This window comes from Schistocerca cancellata, chromosome 4 (genome assembly GCF_023864275.1).
Source record: "Schistocerca cancellata isolate TAMUIC-IGC-003103 chromosome 4, iqSchCanc2.1, whole genome shotgun sequence".
Classification (NCBI taxonomy): domain Eukaryota; kingdom Metazoa; phylum Arthropoda; class Insecta; order Orthoptera; family Acrididae; genus Schistocerca; species Schistocerca cancellata.
Genome location: NC_064629.1, coordinates 883,184,301 through 883,199,568, shown reverse-complemented (window position 1 = coordinate 883,199,568; position 15,268 = coordinate 883,184,301). Strand labels below are relative to the sequence as shown.

General features: G+C 36.0%; 1 protein-coding gene across 1 annotated transcript in view; it reads right to left on the bottom strand.

Annotated features, from left to right (window-relative positions):
- LOC126185047 (ATP-dependent helicase brm-like) overlaps positions 1-15,268 on the bottom strand; it is a 182,337-nt gene that overhangs the window by 98,352 nt on the left and 68,717 nt on the right. Inside the window, 2 exon segments of the mRNA XM_049927801.1 lie at positions 2,471-2,648; positions 13,693-13,850. Of these exon segments, the coding sequence (XP_049783758.1) occupies positions 2,471-2,648; positions 13,693-13,850 (336 nt within the window).

Here is a 15,268-nt window from a genome sequence, read left to right as displayed (position 1 = left end):
AGAAATTTTCTTGTATTGCACAAAGAATTTTTTCCGTATTACGGATACACTAATGACTCAATTACATTACATAAAAATGATGAAACAGATGTGGAAGTAGCAGCCCAGAATGTCTTCCATGCACCCCCAAATTAAATTTACTATTTACATTGAAACAAATAGTCAAGTTAACTTCACTAGCACGGCTATAAATAAACGGAATATTGAACACTTATTCAAATCTTTAGAAAGCATAGTAGTACTTATGTTAATAACACAAAACCATGCCACCCATAGCAGTATAAAAGAGTGCACTTTATAGAGCCACGATTAATAGAAATTTAAGGCCTTCACTGCTAGAAACCAACAAGAAGCCAGTAAGTATAAAACAAGTCTCAAGAAACAGAAACTATCAAACAACGAAAAATCCAGGCTGGAATGTAAGAATATAACAAAACGGATAGTTGCTATTCACCATAAAGCAGAGATGGATAGTTGCTACTCACCATAAAGCGGAGATGCTGAGTCACAGAAAGGCACAACAAAAAGACTGTCGGAAACTTAGCTTTCCGTCAACAACCCCTTTTAAAAAATAGACAAAAAACACACACACACACACACACACACACACACACACACACACACACACACACACACAAAACAGTTAACAGAAACTATAATTTTAATGTAGTCTGAACACATACACTTTTCATGTGAAAAATTTGGTGAATTGACTTACAACAGAGGGGCGGATATTTGATAAACTAGCACAACGCATGAACATAAAAGTAAAATAGGATTCCAAGTTACAGGCAGAGTAAGGAACAAGCTGCAGCTTAATGAAACGTGATAAAAATTAGAAATTTTTGAACTCTGGAAAGTACAAACTCCAATACAGAATCTGCGATGAAGAATACATTGGTCAAATAGGCAGAAATTATTTCACACAATATAAAGAACACACTTATAAACCAAATAATACAACAGCAAACGGCTGCTACATCATCGCCACAGGGTACACTACGAATGGCATTTAATCCGATTTAAAAATTTTGCACAGCAAAGAAAAAGGCACCTTACTCATCATATTATTAGAAATCAAAATCTATGTTAATATCAATGTAACTGTATGAACTCCACCGCAGGTCCAAGCAATCTCATTTCATGACATTTACATACAATATTTTTCAGGGCAGGATTCTAACAATCCCATTTGTACACAGTCAACATGAAAACTCAACACTTACGTTAGTATCTGACAATCTATTAGGCAATAACTAACTTATAATGACAACATTTACTTAGTTACTCCTGTTCACCAGGGTAACCACTCATTCACTTACAAAAAATCACTCTGACATGTACATCTTTTCCTGATTAAAAAAGACTGTTGACAATTAACAGTTTTCAGTTGATACGAAGAAATAATAATAATGAAGAACATGTTACTGTAAAGTTTTTAACACAATTTTATGATGTTATCTCTTGTTAAACAAGTCTAGCAGATTTGCGTCAACTGTAAAATAGCCTGTCAGTAAGATGAAACGAAGGAAAGACTGTCTTCATGTATATGTACCATGTCTCTCTCTATTGCTAAACAGATACATTTAGCTTTGTGAACTTAAGTATCATCACTGGTGCTCCATTCGTTCTGATAGCCCCTCACTATAATGACCATTCCTACTTCGATGTAGGCAGCTGTGCAGGTCTCTGTCTCCTTATTGCTTACAGTTATTTTGTGTGTATGTGTATGTATGTGTGTGTCTTGTACAAACACAAGCTATAATTGGTTTTATGTCATAAAATGTCCATGAAACGTAGAAAACATATTCTATTATTAAAATTCCCTCATAGAAACAGAAGCAGTCGTGGAAGTAAGAGAGGAAATTAACAACACTGGATTCCAATCAAAGATAATTTGTTACAACGACAAAATGAGTTTTGTTGCTAACAAAGAAAAGGATATAAGAACTGCACAAACTGCAAACAGCTGTACAAAAATTAAAACTGAAAGATGATCAGAGTCAACATTATTACCACCTTTCAAAACTAATGGCAACCATTATGATATCATTTTCCAATCTCATCTAATTCCACTTCTATATAGAAAAAACTGAGAATGATGCCTACAAAGAAACATGTAAATGTCGCTCATTCAATGTATCGATAAAATTATTAGCTATGCATCCTGTCATTTGATGTGTTGCAACAGCAGCTTGAAAAGCACATGAGCTGCTGTTACTTTCCTTGCTATTTCAACATTTTCATTTAAGTTCAAAAATAAAGGTTGAATCAGTAGTCATCAGAGTTAATGATATTGTGCTGTTACAATTTGTTCATTCAATAATGGAGACAATAAGACAAAACAAAATAGAGACTGGTATAAATAAAACATTTGATAAAATTCATAAAAATCTTTTCTGTCAATCAAGTGAAGTTCTAATTTTTAAATATATAATAATTTAACAAATGCAAATTAGAAAATAATTACCTTTGAAAGAACTGATTTATCTTTTATTATGTATTCATAGGTTGTTAGCAGTACATTAAATCTTGAAGTTCGCATTTTGGTCTGCAGGCTGCGTCGAATGGAAGGGGATCCTTTGTATGCTACCACACACACTGATGGTGCCCACTTCTCGAATTCTAGCACCCAATTTGACAGCGTGCTTTAGAAAATACAATGGTACATCAGAGGCTATGTTGTTACAATTTGAACACCAACATTAACAAATATGAAATTGGACACAAAGTCAAAAATATTGAAACAAGCAGTTTTTGTGTAGATCAGAACATAGAATAATGTGCTTGAGAGTTGTTACTGCAGAATACTTCTCTTCAAATTTTAACTGTCTACAGATTCCCTCCTGGAAACTTTCAGCCATTTGTGAGAAGTCTAGGTGCAATATTGAGCTAGTTGTCAGGCAACAAAAAACAGTTAGTAGTTTGTGAAGACTTCTATGTATATTTTTTAAAAGATTCTGGCTGGAAAAATGAACTGGGATCATTATTTGGCTGTTTCAGTAGTCTGTTTTCCAACAAGCATGTAGCCTGATTGATAATATTTTTACAGACAGTGCCCAGACAAACAACTAATGTATACCAAATTGTTAATGGAATATCAGATCGTGATGAACAATTAACGATAATAAACAATAGAGCACCTTAAAGCCCTGACGTAGATTCACACAGAGCAGCAAAGATTATCACTGAGAACTGGATACAATGTTTTAAGAATAAGTTAAAGAGGTGGTATGGAATGAGGTATACACAGAAAGAGGCGCTAATGTGATATTTGATATATTCCATACTAAATTTGTGACAATATTTGAAAGCAGCTTTCCTCCAAAATTATCCAGAAAGTCCACTAAAAAACTAGTAAGACACTGTTAATGAAAGGTATGAAAATTTCATACAAGATTGAAATGGAAATTTATATAGAGGCCAGAGCTAAGTCAAGATCCAGTATTACTTCGATTCTACAAAAAAATACTGTAATATTTTAAAGGGAAGTAATTACAATTTCCAGAAATATGCTTGTCTCACAGGAAGTAATAGGATTAAAAATATATGCAAATTGTGAAGCAGGAGACAGGACAACCCATCAGTATACAAGATACAACAACAATTAAACTAAATGACAATGTTGTTGCTGATAATTCACAAGTTGCAAAAATAGGATTAAATGGTTCAGTTGAAGCACAAGAAGAACATATTAAAATGTCATTCTACAAAACTGAGTAACCATAAGTGACACCAATCACCTTCACTGAAATTTAACAGAATTATAAAAAATTTAAAACACAAAACTTCATATGACAATGGAATTTTGAAGAATTCTTACAAGTTTCGCAACTTAATAAGTAATGGCCTTAGTGATATATGTAATGCTTCACTAGTACATGGAATCTTTCCAGAGATAAGAATATGTGACTGTTGAACCTCTTCATAAGAAAGTTGACAGGAAAGACGTAAATAATTATTGTCCAATTTTCTTACTGACTATTTTTCTAGAACATTTGAAAAAGTAATGCACTGAAGAGTAGACACACATTTAAGTAGGAACAATTTACTTAGCAGATTACAGTTCTAATTATAGAAGGGCTGTTCAACCGAGAATGCTATTTATACATTCACTCTCAAAATATTACAATTCTGAAATATTAAAATACCACCATTTGCAATTTTTTGTGATCGTTCCAATGTGTTTGACTGCATAGATCACGTTACTCTTGTAGAAAAACTTACCTTTTATGAAACAGAGGGCTTTACACATGATCAGTTTGAACCATACTTAACAGATTGGAAGAAGTTGTGCTCAGTAATTAAGACTATGTTTCAAATGTATAAAATTTTATTGATTGGTGAGATGGGGGTCCAACAGGGTTCAATAATCTGTCCACTCATATTCCTCATAAATGTGAATGACTTTCCACTTAACATTCAAGCAGAATTGGTACTTTTTGCAAACAATAAAAGTGTTACAATAAATCCTATTACAGAGAAAGCATCAAACCGACTGTTAATGATGTGTTTCAAACAATTATTTGTTGATTCTGTTAAAATGGACTCCCCCTAGATTTTGAGGAACCACACTATATTCAGTACTGCATAAAAAATTGAGTCTTACACAAAATTGATACAACAAATGAAAATGAGTCAGTAAGCAGGGTAGAAAGCTCCAAATTTTTGGGCATACATATTGATAAAAAGAAGTAAATTACTGAACTGCTTAAGCATTAAGTTCAGTGACTTTTTCTAACCATGTAATTGCTAGTCTTGGAAACAAGAATCAACCTCGTGACACACACCGCCAGGAAAAAAAAAAAAAAAAAAAAATTCGAATAAGCTCAAGGACAAGGTCATTTTACCGACAAGTGAAGTGACAGGTACTTCATTGCTGCAGGAATATATGATAAAAAATTCAGACCAAACGAAACACACGTCACAGTAATTGGTGCCCCAACAGTCGCATCAATACCCAGTATACCCACCCTCTTGCGACAACACAGGTTTGTATTCTCACATGCTAATGACCATAAGGATGCCGAATGGCATCCTGCAATGGACTGTCCCAAGCATCTGTTGTCTTTTATTTTGTAATTCAGCAATGATTCTTGCAGGCCTTGAAGAACGAGTAAGTTCATAATATCCCATATGTATACAAATGGTATGAGAGATCTGATAGTCTAGCTGGCTGGGGCAGTAGTTTTACACAATGAAAGCAAATTTCTTCACAGATCTGTATATGGACGTGCACTGTCCTGCTGAAAAAGAGCACCACCTTCCTACAAAAGATATGGCAATGGCATTGGGATAATTACCTGTGCAGTGTAGTGGTTACTTTACCCAGCAGAAACACCAAATGTGACTACGAGTTGTACATGACAGTTCCCCACACCATGAAGCCTGAGATGGGACCTTTCTGTTGTGAGTGAATTCACTCTGGAATAGGCAACTCACCACGTCTATGCCATACACATTTACATCCATCACTTGCATGCAGACAGAACCTACTCTAATCACTGAAGACATCAAAGTATAATTCTACTCTCCAGTGAACACTTTCATGACACCAGAGTAAACATGCTTGGCAGTGTCATGATGTCTGCAGCAGCCTGGCCAGAGGCACACAGATCTCAATCCTGCTGGAAACAGATGGTACCTAATGGTCCCTGATAACACAGCAGGTGCAATGTGTGTCCAGATTTTGTCCCCAATGATGTTCAATCAGCCACCAATGCTCACACAGTGTGTCAATCTCAATGGGTGGAACCTGGTCTACAGGTATGGGAATGTTCCACAGACCACTGGTGAAAGCAGCGACACATTGTCAATACACCGTGCCCACCAATCCATTGATACGGCCATACAGCTTCCCACAGGTGCACAACCCAACCCCATTTACAGGGATGAAGCTGTTCAACAGCAGTACATAACAGTGGATTGTTGTACCCCAGATTCAATGTTGCAAACATTGTTCACCACTAAACTGAGCACAGTTACTGCCTACAAAGTCAGAACACAGGGTGCACAGGCAGGCCTCCCGAGTGCCACCTGATCACCAATGATCTTGACAAATGAATTACTAACACTACAACCCTCAGTGTATATTATACCCTGGTGTCACTGAATGCAGGTCCTGGGAGGGAGGGGAGGGGGGGGGTTGCATTGCCCTCCCCCCTCCCCCTAGGCTATCAACAGTAAGAAAATATGTAATGTTCACCCATTGTCATCATGTAGGCACTTCTTCAAGGAATTAGGCACTTTAACTGCACCATCACGATACATATAGTCACCAATGAAATTCATCATAAATAACCCATCACAATTTGAGAAGAACAACGATGTACATACCACCAACACTAAAAGAAAATATGGTCTTTATTATCTGTTATTGATGTTGCCAATGGCTCAGAAAGGAGTTGAACTTGAAGCAACCAAAATTTATGATCATTTGCCCAATAACGTAAAATGTCTGACAGTTTTAAATCTAACTTAAAATTATTTCTCATGGACAACTACTCCTATTTCAATGAGAATTTTTTATTTAAAAAACTGGTAGCCTGTAAAAAAAGCCTAGGGTTTCTTAAGTGTATTTGTGTGAATAGGACAAAAACATTACATGTTAATTAATGATAACAATGATCATGTATTCATATCCTATAAACTGACTCATTCCACATCATTTTGATGAAAGGATCAGTCAAACGAGCTACAGAACATGTACCTCAATCAAATATGAATAATATTATATGAAACAGAAACAATAACATAATACGTCTGAAATTTATTTCTGTTGTATCAAATAAATGTGGCACCTATCTTAAGTACCTCTTCGATTTCAAAAAGGGATATGTACTTCATAACATCTGAAACAGCATGTCTATCAACGATAAAGAAGGCTTTACACATTGCATGGTAAGTAGCACTTGTTCGATTGTTAATTAAAATTAACACAAGAACTCTTATTCCCTCCTAACATTTACGTCTACCCATTTAAATACTCTGAGAACATAGCTAACCTTTAGGAAGAATCCTCCTTCCGAGCTAACACAATACACATACATACATACGTATGTGTATGGCTACATATGTGTAGGGCTACATTGTCCTAGCTGACTAAGTTGCACCAGCACTACAGCTTGACTTGTTTAGTGCTGGTGTATGCTGGCACCAGCACACCATGTGGCACAGAGATTACAAGAGTATCGATAGAGGCCAACAACAAGACTTGCTGGAAACATGCTGTCAACGCCCTCTCAGTCGCCAGTATTTAGGATTCCCACCATGGACGGACTGGAGAACCAGTTTAGCCAGTTTCATCCTGTTACGCCAGTTGCTTCGAGTCTATATGCCATGGAGTTCCAGCATGTCCCCGAAACAGAGTCACAGACTTAGCCTCTGGCACAGACAAGCAGCACATAATAACCCATTAGTGAACATAGCGGACTTCTACTTTAACAGTATTGAGGCTACGTGGACTATACAAAAGAGAAAGAATCAATATGTAGAAATAATGGGAAGTGTGAAAAATAACATTATTGTAAAAGAAATATTGAAGTTGCTAATTCATGATTACCATGTCACCACTAAATTGCTGAAGTTCGCTACACAGGTGCAGCTGGTCCTTTTTTGCTACCAGCCATGCCAAATCTCCCTGTGATGGTATTGGTGGCATTGTTAAAAGACTTGTCACAAAAACAAGTTTGCAGAGAGTTTATAAAGATCAAATACTTACAGCTTCAAAGGCATTTGAATTCTGTCATGAGAACCTGCAAGGTCTTTTAATTCTCTTTGTTTCAAAAGATGAAATGGTACAAGTCAGACATTATCTCTCTGAGCACTTCCCAAGTGCAAAAACAATTCCTGCAACATGATCTATGTATCACATTGTGCCAATATCACTAACCAAGATTGGTGCAAAAAGGCTGAGCTGTGATACAGATTTTAGTACTGTGCATGATTTCTCAGATGCACTTCCGCCACTAATGCCAGAATGCACTGTACAGCCCAACTGCTACGTTGCGTGTGCATATGACTCTTCTTGGTGTTTGGTAATTGTTGAGAACGTGAACTGTGAAGAAGGAGATGTTACAGTAAGGTTCATGCATCCTCATGGACCAATCTGTATCCTTCTATTGGCCTGATAATGATGTTTGTGATGATTCTTTATAGTCTATGTGAAGTTGATATCACCACAGCAACAGGTCGTACTTATTCTCTGAGCAAAGAGTCCTCAAAGTTGATGGAAGAAAAGTAGTTCTCATGCAAAAAAATATTATCCAAGCATCAAAGTGTCTTTCACACGTGTAGTTCCAAATCAACTTGAATGCATATTGCAGCACCAGCATTTTGTGCAGTGTTTACAATATTGGCTTTTGACAAAATGCTTAAATATTATAAACAAAATGCTATGTATTTTTACATTGAGTTAATTTGGTTATGGCAGAGGTAACAAAGTGTTCATACATTGTAATGTACAAGTTGCCCTACATTTTATAATGTGTAATTTCGTTTCATATACTGCAATTTTTGTTCAATTTCGATATTGTTATGTGCACTTATGTTGTTAATGTATCTTGGGTAGTAATTGTAAATTAATTTTTCCCCCCAGTGCCATTCATTTCTCAAAACTGATTTTTTCTGTGATGAAACTTTATTATTTGTAGATCACTTTCTGGGAGGGGGGAGGGGGGGGGGGCAATATTAATTTAACAATAAAATTAAATGAAATTAATTTACAAAAATTTTATTGGACAATTCTAACATGTTTTCAGAAACTACGTATCCAAAAGTATATTCAGGAAAAAAACTGTCAGCATACTATTTTTTGTTTAAAAACTGCACCCAGTTTTCAAATTTTTAGTTTGCTTTGAAGTAACGTGTTGCATCAAACTTTCAGTAATTTCTACCAACAGAATGTATATAAAGCAATAAAAATTGGCAAAAGTTCATTATATTAGATACAAAAGCATTACACAAAATCTCAGTTTACAACTAGATAATGGGTGCCATGGCCTGGATGACTTGACGTGGAATGACCCGGGGAGTGTCAACATTTGAAGTAACAGCCAAACTCCTGTGACGTCACAAGTAGCTCTGTGATTATTTGCAACAAGGAGCTTCTGAAAACAATTCTGGACGAGGAGTTACTTTACCCACAGCTCCTATAGCTCTCAGACCAGCTTAAAGTTCTGCAAATGAATTCCGACATGGAGCAGTGAAGATCCATAGTTCACAGTTGGAATTCTATTTACGAAAAGGCGGTATTAACATAAAGTGGGATAATAGAGTACAACAACAGCTATGTAAATCCTTGAGTGATCATGAAAGCAAAGCATCAAGATCACATTACTATCAATATGTAGGCAAGAATTGATGATGGCGGACTCATAGGTTCAAACACTTCACAAGACAAATTAACGGGTGCTATTTCTTCCCATCAGTTTTATATGCAACAAATTTCCATGTTACTACAGAACACTACCCTTACAGAAGACAATGAAAGTGGTTCATGCACAGTGAGGCTACATCTCATACTCTATGCTTCATTGAACAGTGCCTAGCATTAATTTTTAATGAGTAACAGATTGGCCAAGGGGGTCCAGGAGCATGGCTTGGTAATTAACCTCATCTTAATCCATTAAGATTTCTAGCTCTAGCAATATTTTAAAGGAATTGGAGTATTCCACATCCATTAACAATATGCACGTGCTGAAAGAGGAGGGTAACCAGATGTGTGAACTAAAGTTTGTGATTCTTTGAGGAAGGGGGCTGATGGATGTGTAAGAATGAGTTGTAACCACATTCAACACCACCTGTTGTGTCAACAGACAGATGGTTATCACAGGACAGATTGAATCCTATTTCAACAAATATTTGTTCCTCAGTGTACATCTATATGACCTTTTTCTAGTTTTCACTAGTACCACTTCCTGTAAGAATACAGAATGCTTCTTGTTAAACATCCTGTATAATAACAAGCATTTATTCACAGAGAGATACTTCATGATACTCAGTATTTGCTCAAATGACTGAAGTGATGAATCTACAAAGAAAAATTTATCACAAAAATGAACAACAACAACAATAAGAAGAAGAAGAAGAAGAAGAAGAAGAATAAATAACCATAAATATAACAACAACAATAATAAACATGGTAGCAAAATCTAACAACAAAAATAAGTGTGGTGAGGTTAAACGCATATCTGATTATGAGAGCACAATCACATAAACAAGTGAACAATGGATTTTGACACTTTAAAAAAATTTCACAGTGAACAGAGTAGTCAGGCCACCACTGATGGACTGACATGGAAACATATTACATCAAAATATTCTTGGCAAAACTACTTGACGAGACTGACACAGTTTTGTTCAATGAGTGTGACCATCACCACTTAAACTACTTACAACAATATTTGACATTGTCATTCCAGTCTTGTGACAGTAAGTAAGTGCTGCTGTTTAATCTATAAGGACTATATCCACAGAGTGCTAACTGACCGTAACAGGGCATAATCAATTGTGGTTAGTATCTGAAGCTACATCAAAGTTGACACTTACTGTCAGTCAGAGAGACTTACATTGTAAATGACTCTTCTTGACCCACAACTATATCCCTACCCCCCCCCCCCCCCCCCACACACACACACACCAGATTTTTAAAGGATTTAACTCCCATGTATAAACACATTAAAATGTCAAGCTTGACACTTACAGTATTAGTAATTTGCATTGTTCTTCAAAAAGCTAGTTTTTCATGTGCCCAAATGTTTATCATGTGTATCTCGAGAACTATATGCGATACACCAATATAATTTAGCAGGTACACTCAGAGTTATGCAGATACTGTCTGCAAAATGTGAACTAATAAATTATTCCATTATGCCTAATGCTGAAATTTTACTGCATGAAGAACAAAAATGCAGTAAGTGATTAACTTTTTCCTTTCACTACTGTGAGTGATGTCTCTGCAAGAAAAAGTTTAAAAAAGGTTTTAAATAGTGTGTAAAGTCCATCAGAAGTTGCCAAGCTCCCTAGTTCTCAAATACTGGATGAATATAGCCTGCATAATACGCACACCATGAGCTCAACTGCCTCAAGACATGTACATAAGTTTCAAACTTTCATACTTGCCTTATTATGTTAAACCTTTAATGTTAGACTATGCCCCTTAATGAATACCTTATATAGCATTTTAAATTTGGTCAACAGTTATATGAAATACTAAAAAATCAAAATCAAATTTTGGCTCTCCCTGAAAGCTACTCCACAGGCAACCTGCAACTGAAACTGGATGACCAGGTGGTGACTGTTTAGTAATACAGACTGTTCATATGGACTTAGTCTAGAATGTTAATGATTGACTTGCAGTGTGTGTTAAAGGAAGTTAAGAGAAGTTGTGAAAAACTTAGAATTCATATGAAAGACACGTAAAAATGCACAGGCATAAACTGGAGAGTATCTAAACAAAACCAATTTCACAACAATCAAAATAATTCACAGGTAAACTCCAATAGTAAGTATTATAAGACATTTGAAACCATGCACACAGTTTGCTAAATTTAACTCCTATGCCTGTCTTCATTAGCCAAGAGCATTCAAATGATGTGAAGAACATAATTTATGGAGGGTAGTTAATGACCCAACAGCAGCCTGGAACTCTTAGTTGTACCACAGGCTGTACCAGTCCATCACATTACTTTAATTAGTTTTGAAGTTTCATTACAATGTATGCCCTACTGCAGTGTGAAACATTCAGTCTGTAAACAAACTTGTACAGATGAATGTATAAACATTTACATCTTGGAGTTTTTACAGTTTCTGTGAAGCACATGTTACCTATGGACCAAGAAAAGAACATAGATCAGCAATTACAGGTTGGAAAACTATTGTTCAAGATGTTGGAACAGTACTTCAGTGGATCCCTGATATAAATTTATTTGGAGAACACGTGAATGTAGAAAAAACTGACGTGATCTTGCCATAATGAAAATGTTTGTTACCATCATATTAGGAACCATCAGATGGGCATGACATGGCATCTTTAACAACAAATTAGAAAAACATTGGGAAAAAAACAAGTGTTCAGAAACAGATAGGCTTAGTACTTTGAGGTATTGGTAAAGAATAACACAGCACCGTAAGAGTGCAAATGGGATAAGAGAGCAGAGGAGAGAGTGTAAACTGAGGAATGACAGTGTGGATAGCAATAAAAAAGTTAAAAACCTTACCTAGTTTATTAATTTATTAAATAAGCATGAAAAAGTAGCTGAGAAGAAATCAGATGCAATAAATGGAAGCCACAGGCTTCATGTTTTATACGGCTGTAGGTCAATAGCCACCTTTCATATTTGTTAGTACACTTCTTAGTCTGTGTGTGAATGACACAGTAGCAAGCAATATGGAAGACAGGCAATGTATCACTGCAAAAAGGAGACAAAAACAACCACTGAATACATGACATACAGAAAGCTCCCAGTTATCCAGGTTAATGCAGAGCCAGAATTACAAATATAACAAAAAAAAAAAAAAACCCATGGATAACCAAAAACACAAGTTTGTATCAGATATTAAAATTTACTGTTTTCACAAAACATGCTACAGGTCATATTTGAAAGCCCACTACAGTAGTTAACACTACTTGCCAAAAACTGACAATTTACTTCCAATATTTACACTCTGAACATGCTGTATTTTGTATCACTTGCCTTCAGTTCACTTTCAGGAAATAATCATCCAACTTATTCTGTCTCTGTTTTCTGTTCCTTTCTCTAACAACAGTGCTAATTTTTCAGAGCGTCAAAACATTGGTTCAGTCAAACAAATTTTGCCCTATATGCTCTAATAACAGCTCAACACATTTCTGTGCCTGAGTGTGCATGATAACACTTTCCCCTCACTCTTCCTCTACAAAGCACAATTTGTTCGCTACATCTGTGGCACTTAACTGCTCAAATGCCAGTTCACATGAATCACTGTTTATGTTTTCACTACCAGAAATTTGCTTTACAAAATCTGTCAGAAAAGTAATAGTAATACATTCGTCACTACTATGAGCTCAAAAACTACTTTCTGTGGATGATGTTGCTATTTTCTTCCACAGTCAAGCTATTGTCAACATCTTCGTGTTGTCCAAACCCTTATAAACATCTTGGACTGCAATGAACACAGGGAGGGGAAAAGTATGAACAACAATGTTTCTCCTCGTGATGTTTAACAGTGCATTTTCATTTTGTATCATAACACAACAAAAATTTTGAAGGGCACTATACCAGAGGAAATCCTAAATCATTTTCTTTTACTATCAGCTTAAGGTAAGTTGGTAATTGTCAACATTGAGCTCATATGGAAGGAGAAAGGCAGTCATGTAGACTAGAAACTGGTCACAGATATGTTACATGGGTAGAATCCCCACAGTTATCTGAAGATGAAATGGGAAACAAAGAAAATATATTTCAGAGATGTCCAACAGCTGGACTGGGACATGTATCATTTTCCAGAAATAAAAGATGAGTCACATGCATCATAGTGAATTCTAAACAAAATATCCATATAGCAACGGAATACTTCATGCTTCGCATTTTTATTTTTTCAGAAATCACTGAACTATATGGAATAATCAACAATCCAGATAATTGGCTCCCTTACAATTGGGAGTTTGCTGTATATGGGAAAGAGTATCAAACCACAGTATACTATACTTACGAAAGTGGGACAATAATAAGAAACGGTCCATGAACTTCCTTTTTCTCCATCAAATATGTTATTAATGCTATTGTTTGTATTGTTTTTCCCAAACCCATTTCATCAGCTAATATACCATTCAGGCTGTTGTTGTACAGAGACACAAGCCATTCCAAACCCTGTAAAAAGTAAATAAATAAATTAAACTACACAAATAGTGTCATTATTATTGTATAGCCTAATTCCTCAACAAATAAAATATACTACTAAACATTAGCAGGCTAAATGAGGTAAGCACAGAAATAATGGCCACAGTTAAAAGAAACTACACTCAAAGGCAACAAATCATTATTTCTAGGGGTCCACCAGTAATCATGTTTACACCACTTCCACAACCCCCTTCCTCTCCCTACAACTACATTGCTGGACTAGTTTTTTTTTCCTCCTCTCTTACACATTCAAATTTATTCTTCTGTTGATTTCCTTTTTCATTGGTTTTTCATATTTCATGATTTATTGGCAACCATTAGCTGTATAGTGGGATGACGACAATGAAAATTTATGCCATACTGGGGCTCAAACTTGGATTTCCCACTTATCACAAGCAGTCGCATTACCATTAGGCTAGCCAAAAACAATTCACAGCCAGACCCAAACTTCCATATGTTGTCAAATGTGTCTCCACTTTCATTGTGTATATTCTCATACAGGGGAGACATTTCAATTACAAGTGTTTTTCCCCGTGCTGGTGGATATATACAATAAATACAAACAATATACAAGGGCTGCTCAGATTGTCTCCTAAATAGTTTACATATATTAGGAACAGCAGAGTGCCTCTAACACTTCCTTGTAGCATATCAGACATCACTTCTGTTTTACTTCATGTCTTTCCATCAGTTACTACACGCTGTAGCCTTTGTCACATGAAATCACGAATCCAGTTGCACAACTGAGACAATATTCAAAAGACATGCAATTTGATTAGAAGTTGCTTGTGAGGAACAGACGAAAATACTATTGGAAATCCAGAAATAAGGAAACAACTTGAGACCCCCTGTCGATAGCACTCATTACTTCATGAGAATGAGGACCTAGTCGCATTGAACAAGAATGATATTTTCTGACTGAACTGACTGTTTGTCAATAGATCAGCATTTTCCAGGTAATTCATTACGTTTGAAAATCGCATATATTTCAAAATCTTACTGCAAATCGACGTCAGTGCCATGAAACTGTAATCTGGCAGTTTACTTCCACTTCTTTTGTGTAATGGAGTGACCTGTGCAAATGTCCAGTCCTTAGGTACGAATCTTCCGTTAACGGAGTAGTTATATACGTTTGCTAAGTATGGAGCTCCAGTTTAAGCTGAAAGGAATCTAACTGGTATACAATTTGGACAAGAGGACTTGCCTTTATCAAGTGATTTAAGCTCCTTCGCTACACCTGCACATCTACTTCGAAGTTACTCATGTTGGCAGCTGTTCTTTATTCGAATCCTGGAAAATTTACTTCATATCCTTCGCGAAGAAATTTCAGAAGACTCTGTTTAATAACCCCAGTTTTGTGGCACTCTCTTCGGTAACATTATCATTGC